At 36.7% G+C, this 19,514-nt stretch overlaps 1 protein-coding gene across 2 annotated transcripts in view; it reads right to left on the bottom strand.

Annotated features, from left to right (window-relative positions):
- Gphn (gephyrin) overlaps window positions 1-19,514 on the bottom strand; it is a 386,872-nt gene that overhangs the window by 276,016 nt on the left and 91,342 nt on the right. For both annotated transcript variants that reach the window (XM_048361849.1, XM_048361848.1), the window contains exon 2: window positions 11,672-11,750. In XM_048361849.1, the coding sequence (XP_048217806.1) occupies window positions 11,672-11,750 (79 nt within the window). The remainder of the gene's footprint in view (window positions 1-11,671; window positions 11,751-19,514) is intronic.

Here is a 19,514-nt window from a genome sequence, read left to right as displayed (position 1 = left end):
GGCGCCGGCAAATGGGGCCGCAGACCTTCAGCGACCAGAGAAGCAACAACTGAAAAGTTACGCCAGGAGCACAGAGTCCAGACAGCAGGAGCTCCACGGACCCCAGATGGCAGCTACAGGACCGGAGGTGCGGGACCAAACAGCTGGGAACAGACGTAAACAGCAGGGGAACTGGGCAGCACAGACTGGGACAGCCAGACGGGGAGAACCGGGACCACCACCACCAAATGACCGATCGCCACACCACAGCACCTCAGCCCCGAAAAGCCCACAGCAGCACGGCCACACACACAATCCAGGACCAGTAAGTCCCCCAGGACCCCCCACCCAACGGGAGACCAGCTCTAGCAAACACCCAAACCCGAAAAAGAAGCTAGAGCTCCCTCCCTCCCCTCCCTGCCCCAAGGGAACAAAGGAGCCCCATATCTGGCGGCTCTAGGACCCTACAGCCTCTGGGAGGACACGGGAGCTAGCAGAAGCGGAGCATCGCCCAACAAGGTGACCAGGAAACACATTAGTCAGGCATTCCCCCAAAGACCCAACAGAGGAGCCTGAACCTGGTGGCACCGGCCCTGCCCCATCCTCAGCAGGGGCCCGGGAACTGGAAGGCATTGGAAGCCCCACCTGAGGCGCCTGGTCCTTGCGGACTTTTTGAACAACAGTAACAGGCTTGCTGTTGTGCAATACCAGCCCAGCGGGGACACCTGGGCCCGAACACACGCCCCCCCCTCAGAGCGAAGGCGCAGAGTCTGTGGGCACCAACCCGCGCCCAGATACTTGAACCTGCTGGGATACATGCATACCGCAACCCAGAGCAAACTTGCGAGAGGGCACAAGCACTCTCCAACAACTCGGGGCAGCACGTCCCCAAAGGAAGCACTAGAGTGCACACGCACGTGCCCCCCCACCAAGGCCAGCGTGGGCCAGCATGCTAGCCTCCAGCAGGAGGATCTCCTGCCCAACCCTCCGCGGGAGCACTCAAGCAGGCAAACTACAACACCCACTCTGATAGGCGTACTGTGCACAGGTGGGCAGAGCCCCTGCAGCAGCACCCGCTCTGATAGGTGCACTCCGCACAAGTGGGCAGGGACCCCAGCGGCAGCGCCCGCTCTGATAGGCACACTTGGCACAGGTGGGCGGGCCGTCCCTCAACAGCAACACTTGCTCTGACAGGAGCAATCCACACAGGTAGTGAGCCGCCTCTCAGCGGCAAATCTCAATCTGAGAGGTAAGCTCCCCTGACCACGGTACCGAGTGGGAAAAATAATCAAAGAAGAGAAAAGCCTCCACGCCACGCTGAATCAGCGACCCGCAAATCCCCATCAGGGGCACGCTAGGGTCAGTACAACACAGCGGCAGGACACTATCCTGCAGAGAAAGACACAGAACCTACCCACCCCCAAGTGCAGTGTGGGTGACCACCCCGGCAACAACCAAGGTGGTCACGCTCACCCATTGGGCAGTAAGATTCAATAGCCAAATTAAAACCCAGAGTCAGGACACAAACAAGTCTCTACTGAGGGACCAGTCGGAATCAGCACAAAGCCCAGCCAAGGGTACCACCTACAGATCTTCAGATGCGCAAATCACAAAAAAATATAACAAATTTCATCAAAGGGCAAGCCAACTCGCCAGCTCCAAAAAGCAGTACGACTGAAGAGATGGAAAATAAAAAAAAACAACTGAGGCTATGATAGCAGAAATGATGGAAAGCCTCAGGAACGAATTCAGAAAACAATTCCAGGAGTTTAGAATGGAAGTCTTGAAGAACCTTCAGGAAGTCAAGGAAGAAATGGAAGCAAAAATGGATATAGTGCAAACCTCCATTAAAGAAGACCTTAACATCCTGAGAAGCGAAATGCATGAAAAAAATAGATTTAAAATACAACTCTTTAAAGGAAGAAATTTCCACGATCAGAGTTGATCTGGAAACCATAAATAGCTCCCTGACATCCATAAACTCCACGCTTGAAACCACATCACAAAGAATTGATCATATTGAATCCCGAATCTCTCTTTTGGACGACAATGCAGCCGATAAGGACCAGAAAATTACCACACTCCAAGAAACGGCAAAACTCCAGGGCAGACTAATCCAGGAGCTAGTGGACAACGACAAGAGATATAATCTGCACATAATTGGAATAGAAGAAGGAGCCGAATACCAGAGCAGAGGGCTTCAACGTATTTTCAATAGAGTTATTGCAGAAAACTTCCCCAATCACACAAGGGACCTCACCCAGGTAAATGAAGCCTATAGGATGCCTGGCAGACCAGACCCTAGAAAATCCTCGCTCAGGCACATAATAATCAAGACTTCAGATCTCAAGAATAAAGAGCAAATTTTGAATGCAGCCAAAGCAAAGAAAGAGATTTATTACAATGGGAAAAGGATCCAAATCACAGCAGACCTCTCCACACAAACCTACCACGCATGAAGAGCGTGGAAGAAAACAATCCAAGTCCTACAGGCCAACGATTGCAAACCCAGAATTAGATATCCAGCAAAATTAGAATTCACATTTGAGGGAAAAACCAGATCTTTCCATAGCAAAGAGGATCTCAAGGAGTATGTGAATAAAAAACCAGCCCTACAGCGAATTCTAAGAGGGGAACCCCACCCAACAGAAATCGTATAGGACACAAAGACAGAAACAGAAAGAAACTACAATAGCCAGAACCCAACAGAAAGAACAGCTCACTAAAGACAAGGAAAAAAAAAAAAACCAGAGGAAAAACAGCCTAACAGGAAAATAGAAGGGGAAAAAACACTCTTATCCTTGATCTCTTTGAATATAAACGGTATAAACTCTCCAATAAAGAGGAGCAGACTGACAGAGTGGATCTGCAAACTAAAAGTTGCCATCTGTTGTCTTCAAGAGACCCATCTTACAACAAGGGATAAAAACAGGCTCCAAATGAAAGGGTGGAGCAAGATCTTCCAAGCAAATGCACCTACCAAAACGGCAGGAGTAGCCATCCAGCACAGCAACAGACAAAGGTCTGACATCTGTCATCTACAGAGAACTCAAAAAACTAAGCCCCTCCAAGCCCAGTAAACCAATTACGAAATGGGCAAAGGAGCTAAAGAGAGACTTCACAAAAGAAGAGATAAAAATGGCAAAGAAACATATAAGGAAATGTTCAACATCCCTGGTAGTAAAGCAAATGCAAATAAAAACAACTCTGAGATACCACCTCACTCCAGTTAGAATGGCCTATACTCTGAACTCAGGCAACAACAAATGCTGGAGGGGGTGGGGGGAAAGAGGAACCCTTCTCAATTGTTGGTGGGAGTGCAAATTAGTACAACCATTTTGGAGAACAGTATGGAGGTTTCTCAAAAAGCTCAACATAGACATACCCTATGACCCAGCCATTCCACTTCTAGGCATCTATCCTGAACAGCAGGTCCCAAGATATCAAAAAGACATTTCCACTTCCATGTTTATCGCTGCACAATTCACAATAGCCAAAATATGGAAACAACCCAGATGCGCCTCCACAGATGAATGGATCCAAAAAATATGGTACCTATACACAATGGAATAGTACATAGCGATTAGAAATGGTGAAATATTGTTATTTGCAGGGAAATGGTCAGAACTTGAACAAATAATGTTGAGCGAGACAAGCCTAGAACACAGAAAACAAAGGGGCATGATCTCCCTGATATATGACTGTTAAGATGGGGTGACAGGGAGACAGTAGAGACCAGGTCTGTGAAACCAAAAACCTCTTGTCAAATGGTATTTCCCACAGGTTTGGGTCAGCGACCCTACATTATGTAACTAAAAACAAACTACTCAACAATATAAAGGTCAAAAATTGACCTCTCAGTGGAGCACAATAGCTCAAAAGCTATGTATGTACGTTCAAATAAGACTATTGTCGACATACTGTCTATTGTAGACATTACATTTAAAGACCTAGGCAAATTTTCTTCGGCGTAGGCCACGTGGCTACTGTGTATGTTTTGGGTACACTGTGTATTGTATACATGTCCTGACCTAGGAAAGGGAAAGAAAAACAGGGTGTAAGATATCACAAGAAATGTACACACTGCCATACTATGTAACTGTACCCCTTTTGCACAACACCTTGTCAAAAAATTTGTTTAATTAATAAATAAATTATTAAAAAAAGCTATTGCTACACCATTCAGATATTAAGGTTATCACAGGAACTTTACATTACAATAAGGCATTATATTAACCATGTAGATACGTTATCTAAGATCTAAGCATTTTAAAGAGAAGATCTCAAGACATTATAATACAGTACTGTGTTATTTTCAATATCTTTGAATCTATTTTATAGGGTATTATATAGATCTATTATATTTCATAGGTACTATTGTACACTATGATAAGATACAGGTTAGAGATTGTGTCCAAATGTTCGTGTTTTAATAATTTTAAGTGTTAATTCGATAAAATTTCTAAGGGAATTTTTTTCATTACAAAGTACTGGTGATAGGGGCTGTTTCTGTAGTTTTACTGAATTAAAACTAGGTGGAAGGGAAACAGAAAGTCAAGTTATACACTCTTTAGTGTTATATAAAAACTTCAGTTACACCAACTTATTTTATACTAAAATATGAAAATTAACATTTTAAAATATATTCCTTTAATTTAAGAATTGGTTTTTCTTAGAGAATTTGGCAATTTCTCATACTTACTAATTTATTACTATGGATTGAAATCTCTATATTTTCTAACTATATGCTATTGCATAATAAAATTCTTAAGCAAAGAGAAAATATTTGCTTCCTTAAGAGGGAAATATTAATCTTGTAAATTAATGTTCAGAAAAAGGCTGGTGGCTGCCCCTGAATGTGTCTCAATTCTTCTGAAATACAGGGAGAAGTTATCATACTGATAATAAGATATAATGTAATATATAATGAACTAACATTTCACCTACTGTACATCTTCTCAAAATACTTCCAAAATGTTTATAGAAGCATAGAGATTGAATACTTCATAGGTTTTCTATCATTTCTCTGGTCTCAGTATTTTCTACTAATGGAAAATAAAGAAGAAAGTTGGCAAGAGAGGACCTAATATTCTTTCACTTATTGTTTCTAAAAAGCATCATGAATCTTTCCATTGCCTCCAAAATAAAAGACAATGAGAAAAACAGATTGGGCTTGTGAAATATTTGGTAAATCAATTTGTAATGCTATCACTTCCAAAAAGAAACCATCTAAAGTATATATATACATATATATGTGTATATATATACACACACACACACACACATAGACTTTTCCCCTAGTACAGTTGATCAACCAATAATCCTAGCTACTTAGTAAGCAGGAATTAAAGAATCATAGTTAAAGACCAATCTGGGGATAGCAGTTCAGAATACTGCATCTCAATCAATGGTTTGGCATGGTAGTACCGGTCAACCAAAGCTATGGGTGGCACACACCTGTCTATCCAGCCATAAACAACACAAATAGGAGGATCACAGTCCAGTTTGGTAGAGGTATAATGTGAGATCCTATCTTAAAAATAATCCGCCCTGTGATTTTGACATGTATGGAAGTGAATTCTCCTGCAAAACTAATGTAAACTAAGAAAATATTATTTATAAAAATAACCCACTCAAAAAAGGGCTGGTGGAGTAGCTTCAGACACAAGATGCCAATTAGCACGAGAAAGGCCCTGAATCCAAAATCCACTACTGAAGAAAGAAAACGAAAATGATAAAGAAGTTATTCTCACTGTAAAATTATCAATTTATATATTTAAGAGAGTTCTGCCTTAAAATAGCTATTTAATAGAATAGTTTTATGAGCTCACGATCATAAAACAAATCTGTTAGGTTGAAATAAGGATATTGGATCTAACCAGCACCATCCCATCTTGGACATGTGGTGAATGATAGGGTATTAGGTGTAACTGGAGCCATCTTATCTTCATGGTAGAGGAAGGGAAGTTCTAACCCTAAGAAATGGGCATGTCTCAATCTCTAGAGGCAAGGGCAGGGACTTGAACCATAAGTTACTGGACCTGTCAGTCCTGTATATTGAACTTTGGGAAACTATTGAGTTTTCCATGACCTTGGTTGGCCCTTCATGCTGACCCTATTTAGGCCCAGACCAGTTCATGTGCCTTTATGCCATGCCTTATGTTCCTGTGTCTCCTGTTTCCTGTGTGTCCCATGGCATCTCGCTTCAGCTCTCCATTGGGTGATGTGGTTTGTTGGTATTGTTTTAATGCGATTTCTTTGCTTCACTACTGTCATGGCTCAGTTTTCTAACAGTGGTAAGTGTATTTGAGAGGCTGTAGGTCTTTATGACAAGTCGACCTGCAGTCACCAGCTTTCCAGTAAAGACTCCCAATTCGATCTCTCAAAGTTTGGCTTTTCTGTTTTCTCATGACAGAATTCCTATACATCAAGGTAATAAAATTTAAACTATGTATTTAAAATTTAAATATAATTTTATCTTTTAACAAACATTTTACCTCAAATACAACCTTCTTAGGAATGATAAATTACATGTTCAGGTGTCTGATATCTCCTGGACCTAGTTCAATAGGCACAAGGAACCATTTTGCCCTAGATATATTTGTTGGGAATCTGCTTTGTTCTCATAACTCAGTATTGTTCCCATGGTTTTTCCCATTGACTACCCTTTCCCCAGGTAATTCTCCTGAACTTCTCCATCCCAGTCTAGAGTCTTTAATCTACATATAAACCCACTCCTCCACCCCCATCTGATTGGCACATGAGCTCCTTGAAAACAGGGCAAGAGACAACAGACTGTTCAAATAATAGATTCCTGAACCTGCCAGGCTTGCACGAAAAACTCTTTGAATGCTAAAAACTCTTTGAACTCTAGAGTTACCTGGGATCCTGCCCCCTACTCTTTGAACCCTCAAGTTCCCTGTGACCCTGCCCCCTAACCATTACCCTACTTAAGCCTGCCCACCCCTACCTCCTCTTTCTCCTGACTCTCCTCAGATCACCATGGCCTTCCTCTCCAACTGTCCAATAAGGTTGATCTGGTGTGTTGAGTTCATTTTGTGCTATTTCTTTATTCTAATATTCTCATGACTCAGTTTTTCTTTTAAACAACACTGCTGTTTCTAAACAAAGCTAGATGTTTTTGTTGTTGTGTTTCTATAAAACGATAGATTATAAAAACAAATCATAAAATACGTGGCCTAGTGGTAGAGTGCTTGCCTAGCATGCATGAAGCCCTGGGTTCAATTCCTTAGTACCACATAAACAGAAAAAGCCAGAAGTGGAGCTGTGGCTCAAGTGGTAGAGTGTTAGCCTTGAGCAAAAGGAAGCCAGGGACAGTGCTCAGGCCCTTAGTTCAAGCCCCAGAATTGGCGAGAAAGAGAAAGGGGGGGGGGGGGGAGAGAGCGCGCGAGAGATTATATCTATATAACTAAGATGTAGACAGCAACTTCAGAAATGGTGTTTATCTTTTGCTGACTGGCATTTAAAAAATTTTCAATTCACCATAGCAACTTGTCTTAATACCAGCAGATTAGTACAGACTATATTTAGAGATGCCTATTTTCGAGACAGCAATTCTGCCTTACCATCATATTTAATGTCATGATCCAAGGAAAAAGAAAACATTATTTAATCAGTTGGACAGTAGTATGAATGACAAGTATGCTCAAGAGGATAAGGCTGTATTTCAGAACCACGAAAAGAATAAAGTTTCCACTCAAAGTGGCAAAATGTGTAAACAATACAAAGTAAATACAATTTTGATTTTGAATACATTTACAAATGCACATTATTTTTATCTAATTTTATCATTGTTTTTCAACATAAAATTAACCACTAATGATCTATTACATCAAAATGTATTTATTATATAAAATAGTAAATAATTTATCAATTCATATATAATCAAATATTAGCAAGTAAATATAAATATATAATAAATAATATACAAAATAAGTATTTTATATATCAATATTTTATATATCCATGTTTAATATATTAAGCAATGCAAAATATGGATGATAAATTCACTGAAATGTGATGGTTGTAAAATTATTTGTGACCCCATTTATGCTTTTATTCTTTGTATTGATAGTGAAGAGAATTTTTGTGTTTGTAGCAGCATCATAAAGATACTGATAGATTTCTCTAGTTGCTTTTAGCTACGTATTATTTTCGATTGTTGAAGACCTTAAATATATCTAAAACTGTTTGGGTTCAAGTAATTATGCTAGTTACAAATAGCAATAAGGTGCAAATACTAAATAGTACTATATTTTGTCTGTAGTACACCTTCAAAACAATAATGAGGTTTGTTTCTACTGAGATAAAATGCAACTAAATATAACTTACAACAATCTTATATACAGTATATCTGTTTCTTATAAAGAGGAAAGACTGTAAATGATTTTTATATCTTAAGCAATATACATTCCTCTACTTGAAGAAAATTTTAAGTATATCATGCAAAGTAGCATTTCAGTTGGAATAGCATTAAGTATCACATTAGATATGTTTCTAGTGTGATGATAACATCAACTTAACACTTTCGATGTATTACTGGGACTAAAAATATTAAAGGAAGTAATAAAACAATACAAAGTGACATGTTATGCATATAGTAGAGAAAATCAAACTTAAAGGTTATAACCACAAGTAGAAAATAAACAGTTATTTCAGAAATATGAAAAACAGCTAAGTTCCTTTTACTTAACCTACAACACTCTGACAGAAACAGCCACCCAAGGAAAAAGGTTTGTCAGGTATCCTCAACCTTGCCACAAGTCATATTCTATTCTCATTTTTACAAAAGCTGTAAAAACAGAAAGATGAGACAATTTTGTTTAGAAATTCACGAATTTCTCATATTTCTTTTATGCTTTGGCACCTTCTCTCCAGCATGTGCATACAATAGCTCACTTAATTCATTCAAGTCCACTAATTTGTTTTACTGCATGGGAAATAAAATATTGTTTTGTGTATTATACATACAATTTAGATAAATTACTTAGTACCTATCATATTATTTCATTAGCTCTGAATAGATTTAAAGTATGAACTAGCCACTTTAGGCTCTATTTTTCAATCTCCTCATAGGAAGCAAATTCTTCCTCCTATAACTGATTATTTTTGGTTAAAAATAGTTCAAACATTATCCCTGTACTTTCTCGGCAAAATATTATGTATGCTCTCATTTACCTGATTAGGAAATGTCAGCTGTTTTGAGTGCCACTACTGCCCAGATAAGCCTAGATTTTTCTCAGACCAGCTCTTTCTTCCTCTGTTATTCTTATTCTGTTTTCCTTTCTAATAGAATTGGCCCTTGAAATTATTTAATTCTATTTACCATGAACTCCTCTCAATCATAGCAGCTCAGGCAGGTGAATTATAATACAAACTTACAAGGCACATTAACATGTAAAGCATTCATTCGACATCCCCATCATATTTAAAACTCTGTTCTATCTGAAACATTTATTAAAATAACCTGTAAAGAATTTTAATAATCATTACACTAGAGATCTCAGCATGATATCTTATGGAAGGTATTTTTGTAAGAATAGATATTTGTATAAACTATTCTAGTCAATATAACTTAACATAAACATCTAGAAACATATAGAATAAGAGCTGATGCAAAGTAATAAAAGATGTATATTGAGTATGGGACACAAAGGACACCAAACTTTTAAAAATCCACATATATGATACATGTATTAAATGAAAATTGTATTCACAATATGTAGTACACAATCTCAGAAGGAAATATATGCCATCCTAAAAGAGAAAAAAGATTTTTCCATATTGTGTATTTCTTTCTACAAGGTTTACCACTGAACAAATATATCCTATCCTTAAGATATGTCAGTCAGTAATAATACACCCTTGCAATTACTAACAAAGCAAAAATTCTTTCCAAATCCAAGTGGACATGAGCAAAAATAAATTCTTCCTCCCTGTATACTGCAATTCTTACATTAATGATTAATGTCAAGAAGCTAGTGCCAATTTAAGATAATGCTGCTAAATTACGTTAACTGGCTGTTTTAAACACAGAATCTGAGAATTATTTTGTTGATCCAATAAAGGTGGAATTTTTCATAGAATGCCAAGATAAAATTTTGGTATTTAGTAGAGGATGAATGATGAATATAATTCTACATTCAAGGAAGAAGTACCAAATTCTCTCAGAGGACTATAATTCATTAATATAACCCATTATTTGAATATAATTCTTCATAATTTTATATTATTAAATATTTTATAAGCATATTTTTCAGCATAATACTACATTTCATGGGCATAATTTCATTGTGTTAAATGTTCTTCACAAATAAAACACTGGAAGTAATAGCTTAAATGGGTGAGATCATTAGAAGAAAATATAAAGTTTTCTACCATATTCATTAGGGAAATAGAATTATTCATGCATATAAATGTATTCACTATTCCTTCACTACATATATATGTTCATCCAAATAGGTTACTGATATTCTGAGTCAAAATTTTACAACAAGGCAACTGATAATCTTCATAAGGATAATTACAAGTTAGACAAGAAACAATGAAAATATAACAAATAAATAAAAATATTGATCAAAGTGATAAATAAGGAAAAGAGAGACAGATTGAAGAGAGGAAAAAAATAGAAGGAATATGTTGAGAACTCATTCAGATAAACATTTTCACTTCTCCTGGCTGTCACTCTTGACATTTTTATAAATGACTGGTAAATCAGTAATAAATCAATAATCTTCGATTTCAAAACATCATGTGTTTTATGTTTTGTAAAATTTTCAATGATTTATTAGTGAAACATATGCCAGGGTAGATTACATGTGATCTGGAAGATCTATTTTCATATAATTTATTGCATGGATTATGCCTCATTTAGGAAAACACCTGCAAGCACTCAATATTCTTTTTCCCTGCTGCAAAGCCTTAACTAGCCTTGATTAGTTTTTGCTTGAGAGAGACAGAGAGAGAGCATGTTTTCAAATAAAGGGTGGCCTTATTGGGAGAGGACAATTCACATGAAAGAGAGTATGCTTATTTTGTCAGTAAATATTAACCACAAAATGTGGCAATTTTACTATGGAGTTTAAGCTGGTCAATATTGGTTTTAACTCATAAAAAAAACTTAAAAGTTATAAAACTCCAAAATTCCAGTGCCATGTACATAAGATATGTAACTGTACAAATATATATGCAAGAGACTGGATAGCCCAATGGCACAATATTTTCCTAGAAAGTATAAAGACCTGAGTTCAAGCCCTAATACTACCCAAACAAAAGAAACATATTTAACAGGTACAAGCATAGTTATTATGAATAACTATTTTTACATTTCTAGTTATAATTATTACAAATAATATATTCAACAAAGCTTAAAATTGATGAGAGCAAGTTTAGTCTCATTTTCCCAATCAATTTAATGATTCATAATTATCTTTATCCACTATGTTCTGCCACACAGAAAGGTATCATGACATAGTGAATATTTATTTTTTTACCTGATGGCATCATCCCTTTAAAAAAGAAAACAACCTCTTCTATTCTTGAAAAAACATTGTATCAAGTTTACTACAAGTAGTACAAAACAATGAAGAAATTAATCTACCATAAACTGTCTATCTCTTTTGAAAAAAGTAACCCTAGTAAAGTTTTGAAGTAGTGAAAACCAAATACTCACAAGGAAGGATCCTGTACAAGATCTTTGAGATTTATCCCACTGCGGTCTTCTGCAAGATTCCTGAAGCAGCTATCACTCACTACACAAAAAAAGAGGGAAAGAGAAAATTAATTTTTGTTTACACTTCGTTTAAGCTACTGCTGACCAAAAGTAATTTTTTTTTTTTTTTTTTTTTTTTTTTTTTTTTGCCAGTCCTGGGCCTTGGACTCAGGGCCTTGGACTCAGGGCCTGAGCACTGTCCCTGGCTTCTTCCCGCTCAAGGCTAGCACTCTGCCGCTTGAGCCACAGCGCCGCTTCTGGCCGTTTTCTGTCTATGTGGTGCTGGGGAATCGAACCTAGGGCCTCGTGTATCCGAGGCAGGCACTCTTGCCACTAGGCCATATCCCCAGCCCCACCAAAAGTAATTTTGATAAAAAGTCTCCTTAAGTTTTTTTCCAAACAACATTACTGATTGTTTATTGGGTCTGGTAAATTTAGCAACAAATATCAATATTTAATAATAAAGCCAATATTTCAATAACTTTATATATACATATATAATTTTCACACACACATACATAACTTAACAACCATGTCGGTTAAAAATTTTGTTCTTCTATAGGATTCCTACTAATACACAATTGCAGCTCACTGTTTGCATATTAATTAGTAAAAAAGAGATGGGGCCCTTTATCCTTTGATTTTTTTTTTTATTATTTTTTGTTTTTTGGCCAGTCCTGGGCCTTGGACTCAGGGCCTGAGCACCGTCCCTGGCTTCTTCCCGCTCAAGGCTAGCACTCTGCCACTTGAGCCACAGCGCCGCTTCTGGCCGTTTTCTGTATATGTGGTGCTGGGGAATCGAACCTAGGGCCTCGTGTATCCGAGGCAGGCACTCTTGCCACTAGGCTATATCCCCAGCCCCTTTGATTTTTTTTAAACAGCAAAAAAACCCAAAGGGATAAACCAAACTTGCAGAATGGTAAAACTCTTCTCTTAGATAATCTGAGATGGCTAACAGTTTTTATTTTTGGAAGTTTGTCATTCAGATAAAAATCAAAGTTGAAAAAGAAGGGTACTACTAAGGTAAAGAAAAACTAACATAGCTCTTATTGTTAACAGGGTGTCATGTCAAGATTAAAATCGAGTGGAGCCCAACATATCAGAAAATGTTAGAGAAAAATTAGCACTTCTTCATATCTTTCTAAAATGGAGGTTAAGGAAAAAGGACATTTATGTTGATTTCTACTGCTCGGAGGAACAACACTATATATAATAGAAATTGCAAGTATGAGAAGGAGCAGAAAGTATGAATACTAACTAAAAGGAAAAAGAATAAGTACAAGATGACACACAGAAAAGAAAGCCTACAAAGAAAGTCTACAAAAAATCTCTAAAAATGCAACTTATGAAAATATATAGGTTTCAATGTAGTCTAACAAAGTGAAATACAAGATTTGTGAATATGAAGATATTTCAGCTAAAAGTTTACAAATTCTAACATAGCAACAGCAACAACAAAGTTGAAAAAAGAACATGGCTCATATTGGAACCAAACAGTGTAACATTCATGTTATTTCAGTTATAAGACTCATGTAATAAGTAAAATAATTCACTTATATAATACATTTTCTCTTTGTGAACATAAATATTAGGTAATTTACTACAGTCACTATCAGTATGAAAATTTTAATGTAGCATAAAGATCCATTTATAATCTACATAGGAGACAAGAAGCTTTGTTCCATTCATAACTATCTAGTATTTTATCTGTAACTTATATTCCCTTTTATTACAGTCCCTCAGAATTAGAAGTATTAGGTTTTCAAAATCCAGATTAGCCTTTTCTAAAAATGATAAACAATGTTGCATTAGAAACATTTGAAGTTGGAAATGTCTTAATTCACTCTTCATTAATTCCAACAAAACATTTTCCCACTGTTTTGTAAGCTGTCACGTAATTTGAGTTGATACATAATCTTCAACTCATATTTAGTAAACACTGGTCCCAACCTGTTGACTTGTGATTGCATTTCTACCTTTTATAATTTTAAAATAAATGTCCTTCATTATACTACTTCCTAAGTGAGGCCAAAAATAAAAAATGTTGACAGGATGTAGGGAAAGCTGTTTTCCAGCTGAGCTAATTAAAAACTGGAGGTATATTATACCATAAAATTTGTTTTCATGGGGCTTGGAATATGGCCTAGTGGTAGAGTGCTTGCCTCCTATTATACCATAAAATTTGTTTTCATAATGTTTCTTGTCTGTTTTGGCAAGTAGAGTGGCTCAATTATAAGAACTTCAATAGTCTGAAAGTTTGGAACGCTTAATTAAAATGAAACAAACCTTTGGTCTTTTAAAGATCTGCTAGTCAGCTGTGAAACAAATTTTGCTAACTTTTCTAAAATGCACATATACAAATTTTAAGTTACAAAAAAATCACAAGGGGCTGGGAATATGGCCTAGTGGCAATAGCGCTTGCCTCGTATACATGAAGCCCTGGGTTCGATTCCCCAGCACCACATATATAGAAAACGGCCAGAAGTGGCGCTGTGGCTCAAGTGGCAGAGTGCTAGCCTTGAGCAAAAAGAAGCCAGGGACAGTGCTCAGGCCCTGAGTTCCAGGCCCAGGGCTGGCCACACACACACACAAAAAAAAAACAACACAAGAAAACTTATAAATTTAGCTGCCTAGTTAACTGTTACTGAACTTTTTTCAACAAAGCAAGCAAATCTTTTGAATCATAAGAAGACACAAACTTTAAGAAGCTAATGACATTTTCATGTGTAAATCACATCAAAATCAATCATTCTGATATTTTTTTGTTTTGTTTTTCATTCTGGTGTATAATGGAATTACTACAGTCCCTAGTCCACTGATAAGTAAAATGCCTCAATATTTTCTCATAAAAGTCAAATAAACAAAAAAGCTACATTAGAAATACATACTACAATAAAAAATAAAAGCTTTCATTTCAATCTGGTTTATAATTAATTTTGGGGAGAAAAAGGAAATTACTTGAAGTATTGTAGAATAACCTCTTACCACAACTCTTAACAATTAAATCCACTTTCTAGTTATTATACAAGAAAAACAACATCAAGAGATATTTTACGTTATGTGGTTCAGACACTATATAGCTTAATACATCATGAGTTCGATGGAAGTTCTATAGGTGATCTTGAGTCCTTCTTTCAAGCCAAAAGGCTTGTTTTTAATATACAAAATCGCCTTCAAATTTTTTATTTAAAAAAAGTTACTGAAGAAATTTGATACAAGACAAAATATACATGCATACATACATGAGGATCACAATTGCCTATACTCAGCAAGAACCAATATCAAAATCAGTACGTATCTCAGAAGTATCTGTGAAGCAGACTCTTTAATAGGCTTCTTAGTGAATAATAATTATATTTTCTGTGTAGTTTCATCATATTTATCTAGAATAAAGGTCATAGTTGACATCCATTATGTGCTAATCACCTTTTGTTCATTTTGTCACTTAAAATGTAGTATTATGCATAGTGAATATTATTGTTCATGAAATATTCATAATGTATAGCCACATTCATTTTGAAGAAATGAGTTTCTTTTAATTTTCATCTTTGTGACAAAATCTTCCATTTGTTATTTAATTTCAGTGCAAAATTTTTATTCAAAAAATAAACCTTAGGCAGGTGCTGGTGGCTCAGGCTTGTAATTCTAGCGTCTCAGGAAGCTGGGATCTGAGGATCATGGTTTGAATCCACCCAAGCTGAAAAATCCTCATGAGACTCTTATCTTCATTTAACCACAAGAAAACTGAAAGTGAGACAGCGCTAGCTTTGAGCCAAAGAGCTCAGAGACAGCAACCAGGCCTTGAATTCAAGCCCCATGACCACCAAATAAAGCTTAAAAGTAATTATTTTCTCTATTTAATCTTTATTTTCTGTATCAGATTTGAAATATTTTTATATAGTTCCCTGTTTCTGCCTAGCTACAATGTTTGGGCAAAAAAGAAATCACAACAAATGAAATCTTACTGCATAATGTGTTCCTCTGAGATAAGGATAGCACAAGAGCAACAATAAAAATGACACAAATAAAATGTACTAGTTACTGAATGCTCCTTATGTGTGTCAAACTAAAGGTACTTTCTACACTTTACATTATTTGCCATTACCTCTTGGCCATTTGCCAAGGGAAGAAAAAATAAGATGGAAAAATAGGAATATGATCTCTAGCAATTATTACCCAAAGTTGTTTCAAATATCAACTGGAACAACTATTCACCTGCCAAGCTTCCAGAAAAGAAAACTTTTACACACTGTAGTTGGGAGTATAAATTAGTGAAGTTTAAATTAGGGATTATAGGGATTAAAAAAATAGAACTCCCATATACCCCATTAATTCCACCATTAAGTATACATACATACATACAAAAGAAATAAAATCAGTTAGTAAGAGAATTTGTACTTCCACATTCTTTATAACTCTGTTTACAACATTCAAGATACAGAAACAGCTAAGTGCCCACCAATGGATGAAAGAATAAAGGAAATGTGGTACACATTCACACAATGAAATATATAAAAAAAATCTTATAATTTGAAATAACAGCATACATGTACATGAAGGCAAGTATGTTACATGAAATAAGCTAGGTATAGAAAAACAAATACAATAATTTCTCACTCCTGTTGGGAAAAAAAAAAGACTGAGTTCAATGAAGTGCCAGGTACAACGGTGTTACGAGGGGCTGGGTTGGCTGGGAGAGAGGGATAGACAGAAAGATACTGGTTATTGCAGAGAGACAGGAGGATCCGCTACATAGCATGATGACTATAGGTAACAGATACAGTACAATTGTGTATAGTATAGTTATACTTTTTGTTGAAATATGTAGAGAGAATAGATGTTTAATGTTCTCAGCATAGAAGTATAGCTATGTAATCTAGAAATTTATTAGCTACATTTAACCATTCCACATATATTTCAAAATATCATGTTGGACCACATATACATACTTATGTACACATACGTACACACATATATGTATATATATATACAATTTGTTTGTCAATTCAAAAATTTTAAATAAATTTTAAAGCATTCCCTAGAGACTACCTCTTCATACGATATAATCACATCAGAATATCACTCTCTAAAATCAACTTGCTGCTGGATGTGGTGATATACATCTGTATTCTCAGCCTTTTGAGAGGTTGAGAGAACTGGCTATTCATGGTATTTTTGCTGACAGAGAATTCAGGTCAGCCCTGGATACAGAGAGCAAACCTATCTCAAAACAAAATAAAACAAAGCAAAAACCTTAATCAACAACTACAATTTAAAAAATCAATTCTTTCTAAAACTCAGAATATGAAAGAAAAGAAAGAGCACTGCTTTCAACCTTGATGGCAGCAGTGGCAAGTATAAGTCAGCCTAAGTGAGTAAAACTGGAAAGCAAGAAGTTGATTTTTTTTTTTAATGAAAAGAATCCCTAAAATCTCAGCCACAAAGAAAGCTTATAGTCATCAGCTATCATTTTTACTCTTTTGTCTGTCCTCAAAAAAAAAAAGTGTGCAATCCAGCTGGCCTAGGGCTTCTATTAGAAGAAAGACCATACGTAGGCATGGTCAGTGTCAAATCTCAAATTTCCCAAGTAGGTCTACGTAATCTACCTTTTTAGGTACTCCTGATTATTGGGGGGGAAAAAAAACCCAGACAGATGGATAGGGTTCCCTTCTGAGGATAGTCATATTTACCTAGATATGGTTTCCCAGGAGCAGATGAAGCAGAGTCAGATTTTTTTAATTTGATATTTGAAGTGATCAAATCAGTGCTGTACAAACCAGCTACAGAACCTCCACCAAATACTTTGATTACTGACTACTAACATTGACCTTTGTGATTATAGTCATACTATCACATGATTGTAAATAGCTCAGAAAGCCAAAACTTTTGTATTTACTTTTTAATTAATTAATTAATTAATTAGTTAATTAATTAATGCCAATCCTGGGCCTTGGACTCAGGGCCTGAGCACTGTCCCTGGCTTTTTTTTTTTATTTTCTCAAGGTTAGCACTCTGCCACTTGTGCCACAGTGCCACTTCTGACCATTTTCTATGTATGTGGTGTTGGGGAATCAAACCCAGGGCTTCATGTATACGAGGCAAGCACTCTTGCCACTAGGCCATATTACCAGCCCAAGCCAAAACTTTTATACACTGGTTTTCTAAGCCACAATGCTATGGCGAGAATTAGTTGGTTTAGTTAGATAATCCACTTACTTCTAGGACATACCCTGAAAAAGTGTTAGGAACATAAACAATACACACAAGATGGGATAATATACGCTTCAACATAAGAAAAACAGGCCAACTTTTTCCAGGGGTAAAGACCTGATTGCTAGTAATGGTTTCTGCATTAGAACATGGTCTCTATTTTTGGACAAAATGAGAGTGTATATGCTCTAACACCAGCTAAAAGGATGAGATCAGGTATGCATGTGGAGATCTGAACAGTATAAGCTTGACCAGTAACTTGATCCCTGTCAATCCCATCAGAAAACAAGCCTTAAGTTATTAATGTAAGTGGCTCAGACCTTCCTAATGTAATAATTTCCACAATTCATAGCCCCAAAAAAGAAAGACTTGTGTCTATAATCTGCTATTCTTACTTAAATGAGACCATTACTCATATCCTAACACTGAAGGAAAAACATAACATGCTTAATCCTTGAAATACTGTCTAGCCAGTACTTGGTAAACGTTTCTTGAAAAGTACATATAGTAAATACCTTAGTCTTAGCTATCTCCATATAGTCTCTAGTGTATATTCCCCCTCAATTCTGCTGATGCTTTTTTAAAAAATGTAAAAACTGCCAAGCTTCAGGACAGCACAAAAACTAGCTGCTGGCAGATAAGGCATACAAGCAGAAGTAAGTCAATCCTTAGGCTAAGGTATGGCTTTCAGTTCACCCCACTGTACTGATCATCCCTAGCCACAGTTGGTCTGTCAGGGCTGTCCTTGGAGCTAGAGGGTGGCTGCCACCCAGTGGACACTATCAGCTTTTCATTTAGCTTCACTGAACCAAGCTCGAACATTTAAGATGAACCATGCACATTACACAGAATTAGTTCAAGATCTTCATAAATAGGTCAATTTTATGTCATTGCTCAACTGTACACTTTACTCAAATCTATCAGATATTTTTCCTTACACCAAAATGTGGACTAAGGTGGCTGAAAGCAGACCTGTAGAGTTACAGCGACCGCCACAAAGTGACTTGTGATATTCCCAGGCTAAAAATGTAAAAAATAAAGAATGACATGAAGCAAAGGACTAGAGGGACATCAGGAGCACTGTGTAGGTTTTTTCTCTCTGCTAGCTGGTTCCATTATTATGACAAGCCCTAGACTTGCTTCCTCTGTTATGTAGCTTCTGATATTTGGAAAGCACCATGGTTCAGGGTGAAGCTATATATCATTGAGCCTTTCCCCTTTTCTTCAGTACTTTAGGCAGCCCCTGTGCCAACTTTTCTCAGACCAAGGAAGGACAGTGGCATCAGCAACTGTATAAAATTTTGAACCCTTCCATTTCTTCAAAGTTCCCTGAGGATACTTATTTTTCATCTCGAATCAAGTGAAATTAGTGCATGTAGATAGTGGAATATGAGAAATGCAGACTAAGAAAATGGCATACACAAAGAGGCATGGTTTTGTATTTGCTTTCAGCTTTCAGCAGAAAAAGTCACATGGTTCATCCCAAAATTTCTAACATAGGTTCAGTCAGTTATATCCACAGTGCCAACACAATGTATTCTATCTTGGAGATTTTTTGATTGAGTAGTCCCTGTAAAACTGACTCTTAACTAGG

This window comes from Perognathus longimembris, chromosome 14 (genome assembly GCF_023159225.1).
Source record: "Perognathus longimembris pacificus isolate PPM17 chromosome 14, ASM2315922v1, whole genome shotgun sequence".
NCBI classification, from domain to species: Eukaryota; Metazoa; Chordata; class Mammalia; order Rodentia; family Heteromyidae; genus Perognathus; species Perognathus longimembris.
Note: the sequence above shows the minus strand (reverse complement) of the source record. Positions and strands in the feature narration are given on the sequence as shown.